The sequence below is a fragment of the Siphateles boraxobius genome, unplaced genomic scaffold (genome assembly GCF_051911475.1).
Source record: "Siphateles boraxobius isolate OS27281-9 unplaced genomic scaffold, OSU_SipBor_1 39, whole genome shotgun sequence".
Taxonomy (NCBI): Eukaryota; Metazoa; Chordata; class Actinopteri; order Cypriniformes; family Leuciscidae; genus Siphateles; species Siphateles boraxobius.
Window position 1 is genome coordinate 2,225,159 of NW_027509019.1, and position 7,487 is coordinate 2,232,645.

General features: G+C 37.1%; 1 protein-coding gene across 1 annotated transcript; it reads right to left on the reverse strand.

Annotated features, from left to right (window-relative positions):
• Positions 1–1,335: 1,335 nt before the first annotated feature.
• c15h3orf80 (chromosome 15 C3orf80 homolog) lies at positions 1,336–1,830 on the reverse strand. Its single transcript, XM_077197377.1, has one exon. The coding sequence runs from the start codon at positions 1,828–1,830 to the stop codon at positions 1,336–1,338; it is 495 nt and encodes a 164-aa protein (XP_077053492.1).
• Positions 1,831–7,487: the final 5,657 nt, after the last annotated feature.

Consider the following 7,487-nt stretch of genomic DNA (forward strand, 5'->3'; position numbering starts at 1 on the left):
AACTTACAGAAATACTCGAGATACTAGGAAATCTCTCATACAACACAAAAAACAATCAGGCCAACATCGACGACGACCGACAAGGACAAAACACAGGGCTTAAATACACCCACAATCAAAGAAACAAGACACAGCGACAAGACTAACGAGACAGTGACTGATTAAGGCAACTAAGGAGTGGCGGGAAAAGAACCAATGAACACAGGATGTCCAAACATGTAACATACTGTAACTGTCGTTCATTATGAAAATACATTTGGATGTTTTTTGGTTAAGTATGTATAAATGTGTTCTTAATCAATGCTCTTAATTATTGTGGCGGTTTCTTCTGTGTGTATTTTTTTTTTTTTTTTTTTTTAAGTGAACTATTCCTTTAATTGGTTAATTTAACTACTAATTAGAGGTAATATAACTGATGCTAGTTAATAACAAATAATCTTTTATTTATTTGTTTGATGCATAAGGTTCTTCACCTCATTAGTTTCAGAGAAACAACAGTTTATCTTTCCTTAACTCTTCCATAGCCACACTCAACTTAATCCCTTGTGTTTTATGCGTCTTATGGACTTTATCCCTTTATAATTCATGGTGTTCACTTAGTAGTTGTGCTAGGCATTCTTCTTTATCTTTTGTTAGTAAAGTTTATTTTATTACACTTGTGTCTTCCCTGTGCTGATAATACAGAAGAGGCTCTACAAGTTAGCAATCTCACCAATCTTTCAGATAAATCAGCTGAACAACTGCCTCCACTTTACATTAGTCCTAAATGATGGAACAGCCTCGATCCCGTTGAGTGTGTTCTCATACTGCGAAGGTAAAGACCTTGACTGGTGTCCTGAACTAAGAGAGGGGGAAGGTGGTCATCTGATGTACTCATAACCACACCTTAAGTGACAAGTGACACTGTATCAGCTGGTTTAAGCAATGAGGCTTACAAAATAATTTGCATCAAAACTGTTGTGCACTGTCCACATTATCTAAGCTAGCTTGCTAACATAAGTTAAATACTGATTCATTTTGATTTCAACTTCTGTCTGTTGGTTTTCAGATGCCTTACAACATTTGATGTAGATGATAAAAGTCTCTTATTCAAAATATTCATAAACTTGTTACTGTAACTAGATTGTAAAATATCTGATATTCAGATTCTCAGCAGACTGTACACATCAGTTACTAACACATTTTTTCATATTTGTGTGGAAGCGATAGAGCTGTCTAGAGATAAACTCATTGTAAGAGACAAACCTTAATGTAAAAACGTCTTGAAACGCTGCTAATGACAAGCAGGACACATTATTATAAATGCATTAGCTGAATCAATTCAAACACAGTGAGTTATAGAGAGTTTCTGGCTCTTCTAGATGTCTGCAAGGTCGTACGTCTTTCCTCCGAGTTCAGATTGTCTCTATTCCCCTCCATCATGATCTCCTCATATGTGGGCAGATATTTCACCTCGTCGTATGTGGGAAGCAGCAGCACCGGGGAGCTGAAGTCTCCAGTGAGGGAGTCCTGGGACGCGTGTCCGTGCAGAAGCGACGGCTCCTCGTGTGTCTGACGGCGGGGACGTGGACACACCACACGCTGGATGAAGTAACCCACCACGAAGAGCAACAGCAGGATCAGCAGTCCCGACAGCCTCCGGACGACCCAGTCCAGGTTGTGGAGGAAAGCGTGCAGAGGGAGTTTGCAGCAGTGGACCGTCGTGATGCTGTTGTTCTGAGTGCAGCATCGCTGATCTTCATCACACTGGATCTCTGCACAACTCCTCACAGCCTCACAGGACCAGCTCATCAAGCCGCACGCAACACTCAGCCATATCCTCATCCTCATGCTTCTACCATCCAGTGAATGTGGTCCAGTGAAGGAATTATCTGCTGCAGCCCCACAGAGAATATAATCCAAGAGATTTGCTTCTCTTCTTGTTTTTCATACAGCACACGATCCCGTACGAGCCCCCAGTTCTGGTGCTCTGTCTTGCATCAATTATTGGAAGTGAAAATCACAGATCGATGAGTTAAACTCACTGTCTTCCTGTCGTGAGGTAATGTCATTGTCTTTCTGACGGTTTGCTCATAATTCACATCCTCAGAAAGGAGAAAGCGACCTCAGAAGCCGCCTGATTAAAAATGCATGGCACTGTTTCTCTGTGGGTTTCAATGGACCCATTATAGACAGATCCAACTCAAACCAAACACCCCTCCTGATGCTCTCGCATGTCAGGCTTTGTTGCTGGCAAAGAACCAAACATATGACTTTTGAGACTTTTGTTTCATTTTGCATTATACAGTTCATGTTACAATTTAATAAGATTAGTATGGACTAACTAATATAAATGAACAGCATGCAATTGTTTTTAGGAGCTTCTTCTTACAGGTCAGTGTTTTTTTTTATTCGTCCCATAATCATTTGTGCAAGGTACATGAATGATTCCTCAAACCACATCTAGAGGTGAACAAGTGCAGTAAACAAACACCTAGCAACCAATCTAGTTGTCTTTGCTATTGAAAGTTATTATATAATGATATAATATGTATAGCATGGACACTGGGTATCACTTTATTACACGTTACATGTACTGACTATATTATAACAGTAAATTACATATAATGACTAGCGACTAACCCTAAATCAAATGTCGTTTATTAATATTGCTCCGTACTTATTTGTGTAATTACACTGTAACACCTTAAAGCTTAACAAGACACTGTAATATAGTATTGTTTTTTTCATGAACCTCAAATATATCACAATGAAAATATAATGTTTGATAAAATGTGAGATTATAAAGTGTTTAATAGGCTAATGCATTTTTATGTCTACTATATGGATATCTGTATTATGTATTTACATTTGTGATACAGTGAAAGGTCTCAAGGAAAAGTATACTTTACAATATTGGCTTTATGTGCAAATGGAGACTAAATTGTGTTATGGGGCTAGAAAAGGCAGAATGACTGTGCAATATACATTTACCAAAGTTAGCTTGTAAGGCTCCAGTCAATATTCACTTCTCATAAACAGAACTAATGTCCAATTGGTCAAATGTGATTACAGGGGCATTATGCCGTAAAATACACTGGAACAGAGTCAAGTTGGCCAGCCAGATTCATGAGGGATCATGTTTCCCACTCCAATCGCTCTCATTTACTGAAATGTGATACACAGTGTCATTAGTAAAACATTGAGATAAACATTTGCTGACAGAGACTGCTGCTGCTGTCCTTGTCTCAAAGGCCACTTCTTCATACTGCTTTTGTTGTGTACTAATGAACACATCATATTTCACATCTCCATTCTTCAACGAGAGTGCCACTGTGTGTGATTGTCTATCATATAAACATTTTTCATACTATAGATAAACATTAAGTGTGAATTATAGATAGATAATATAGATAAACATTAAGTGTGAATTTTCACATTCTTGGCTACATTTCCACACTGTATTTTGTTTTACAGTAGTAGTAACCTGAATAGTGTGATGTCCATCAGTCAACACCTTTTATTGTTTATCAATGTTAGTTATTTCTGTACTATAAAATACAATATTATAGAAGATTGCTGTTCTGTTTAGACATAAAAGTGAATCATTATTGAATAATTCTATGTAAAACAGTGAACTGCGCTCTGTAAGTAGTAATTAAGACAGTAATCAGACGTAATTACACATAATTACACATTTTTACACAATTACACATAATTACACATTTCTGATTCTGATTCTTAAGTTCCCAGCCAAAATTATCTGTAATCTTAATGCAGTAATTTATCTTAAGACTTCACTCTTAAAATCCTGGACATTTTACAGTTCTCTAGTTACGTGTTTATTATAACACCATTATTTCATTTTCCCAGAAAAAGGCCATCACATTAATTTTTTTGTGGACTTGCTGGAAATTCTAGAGTAAACCTGGCCAGACAGCAGAAATCACACCCAAGTACAAAAATATAAACATAATTTTATAATACATGAAGTTATTTGTAAATCGTTGTACAATTTACTATACTTTTTTTATACAGTGTATTGTGCTTTTATCCTGGTAATTGTCCTTCTGAAATCTCAACACATTTTTTTCATCTTTCTAATCTGTTATAGGTCATTTTCATTATCAGATCTGTTTCTTCAGATGCAACTGCTCTTATAGATCAGTTGGCTAGGTTGTAGAAAATACAAAATGTGAGCAAAGACCATCAGATTGTCTACATTTATATCTGAGATTTTTAGTTATTTTGTACCACCCATAAAAATGTGATTGAATTCATATATAGCATTTTAAATATAGCAATTTACTTGTATCATTTATATATATTGATCTCCTTTCGGCAGTTTGTCTGTATCCATTTTTAATGAATGAGGTCAGATCATTGTCTTATTATTATTATTGATTACAGTGAATACAATTCAAATGATTTATTAATAGGTTTGTGAGTGAATATATTTTTAATCTGCACTGGCACTGAAACCAGCACAGATGCTGCTAAGTAGTTGAAGTGAACTCTTTCTTTTCCTGAATTACATAAGTCAAAGCCAAAGCCATAGACAAACACAAACACAGCACAACAGTTATAGATTTTCATATCTTTATTGAGAACACTCCCCGTACAATGACGTAACCCGCTGATTAACTGCCATAGTACGATGCATAATTGGAGAATCTAACTAACTCGTCTCACACACACCCTGATCATTAGAGACTCGATTAGAGGATTGCTCCGGTCTGCCTTGCTGCCGTGTGGTTTGCATCTGTAAGCTTGGTATAGCTTTCTGTTTTGAATCTCTATTTACTATCATTCCTTGTTATTTATATTGCAAAATATATCGTACTCATCAAGCAGAAATCTGATATTATCTAATTTTGTTGCGCTTAAAGAAGATTAAATGATATAGTCCAACGCTGTGGTACAACGAGCACACTCGGGCCCTTAAGAGAGCAGCCAGAAAAATGGAGCGTAGCTGGAAGAAAACAAAATTAGGAGTTTTTTGCATTTCATGGAGAGAGAGCTCGATTGCGTACAGAAAGGCCTTAAAAACTGCTAGATCTGCTTATTTTTCAACACTTTTCGAAGAAAACAAACACAACCCTAGGTATTTATTCGAATACCTAAATTAACGAAAAATAAAGCTCCAACACCGGACGTTTCCAAGCAGCACAGCAGTAATGACTTTATGAACGTCTTTACTTACAAGATTAATAATATTAGAGAGAAAATTATAACTATGCAACCGTCTACTACAGTATCACATCAGGGAGTGCAGTGTAGTCTCCCTGAGGAAAATTTTGCTTCATTCATTGCTATAGGAGAGGGAGAATTTTCTAAACTCGTTAATTCATCTAAATCAACAACATGTATGTTAGACCCTATACCAACTAAACTATTGAAAGAGATGCTTCCAGAAGTCATAGATCCTCTTCTTAACATCATTAATTCATCTTTGTCACTAGGATATGTACCAAAAACCTTTAAGCTGGCTATGATTAAACCGCTTGTTAAAAAAATGCAACTTGATCCTACAGAATTAGTCAATTATAGGCCGATCTCGAATCTACCTTTTCTGTCAAAATTAATAGAAAAGGCAATATCCTCACAGGTATGTTCCTTTTTAGAAAGAAATGGTATCTGTGAGGATTTACAGTCAGGATTTAGACTGTATCATAGTACTGAGACAGCTCTCATTATAGAGTCACAAATGATTTGCTCTTATCATCCGATCGTGGTTGTATCTCTCTATTAGTGTTAATCATTCTTGACCACAACATTCTTTTGAATTAACTAGAAAACTATGTTGGCATTAGTGGAATTGCATTAGCATGGTTTAAATCATATTTATCTGACCGTTATCAGTTTGTAGCAGAAAATGAAGAGATGTCTTATCGATCACAAGTTCAGTATGGCGTACCACAAGGCTCAGTACTAGGACCACTGCTGTTCACTCTGTACATGATACCTTTAGGAGATATCATTAGGAAACATGGCATTAGTTTTCACTGTTATGCTGATGATTTCTCAGCTCTATATTTCTTCACGCCCCGAAGAAACGCACACATTTACAAAATTAACGGAATGCATAGCTGATATAAAAATTTGGATGACTAGTAATTTCCTACTACTAAATTCTGAAAACACAGAGTTTCTAATTATTGGGCAAAAAACTTCCTCACGTAATAACCTAGAATACCGTCTAACACTTGATGGCTGCTCTGTTAAGTCTTCGTCGTCAGTTAGGAACCTGGGTGTGCTCTTTGATCTTTAATTTGAAAGCCACATTTCTAGCATATGTAAAACCACATTCTTCCATCTTAAAAATATATTCAAATTACGACAAATGCTTTCATCGAAAAAGCGGAACAGTTAGTTTATGCGTTCATGACCTCAAGGCTAGATTATTGTAATGCTCTACTGGGTGGTTGCCCTGCATGCTTAATAAACAAACTACAGCTGGTCCAAACCGCAGCCGCAAGAGTTCTTGCCAGAACCAGGAAGTACGACCATATTAGCCCGGTTCTGTCAACACAGCATTTGCTTTTCTTCGTTTACCTGTTCCTCGAATCTCCTGCGAAGCTTATGAAAGTACTATTGACCTTCATATTCGTCTTTGTGTGTTTGCTACAACCCCATGCTGAAACCAAGCACTGTTGTGTCAAACAGATCACTGAATTCCCATACTTCTGTTTCTTGATTTAGTACTGTAACTGGTCCTAACTGTATAAGACCCACTGCTATACTGTTGTGCAATCCAAGTAGTGGTCTCACATTAAGATCCACAACATGGAATTTAAATTGGCCTTATTCACAGTCTAACATTGTGGTGCCCTCAGTATTGATAGTTTGTCCACCATATGTAATGAGCTTTACTTTTTCAGCAGTGTTTCGGTGAGCTGAGAGTAGAATGAGGTGTAGTTGTTGGGCAGATATAAGGTTGCATTTGGCACCTGTGTCCACCTTCAGTTTTATTTGGCCAGACCCATGTTTCACATGCAATGTTGTGAATACTTTAACCTTTCTGAGTGATGTCATCCACTGTTTCACAATAGAAAGTGTCATCAGGTGGATCTAGAGTTGTGTTCAGTTCATGCACTCGGTTAAATTTTGAGTTTCTGAATTGCACTGCAGTTTGCAGGGCATGGTAATCACGACTTTGAGCTTGGGGTGCTGGTTTTGTGTGATGGAGCAGATCTGCAGTGGTACCATTTTCCACAGTTGCATTGCATATTGAAAGCAAAACAGCTGAATTTATCAGAGGGAATGGGATCTGTTGCAACTAAAGTAGTGCTGATCTTGTATAGCACATACTTCATCCTCAACAGTCACCTTCAATCCTGCAAACGACGCAGTTGCATATCAGCTCATCACTTAAAGTATTTTGAGAGTGGAAACACAATTAAATGGACTCACCAGGAATGTGTGTTGTGTTGAAGACGTGTCTGTCCATAATTATATTCTTTGTGGGCAAGCAGAGTTCAGCGAACTTTTGCAACAATACGTCGGAA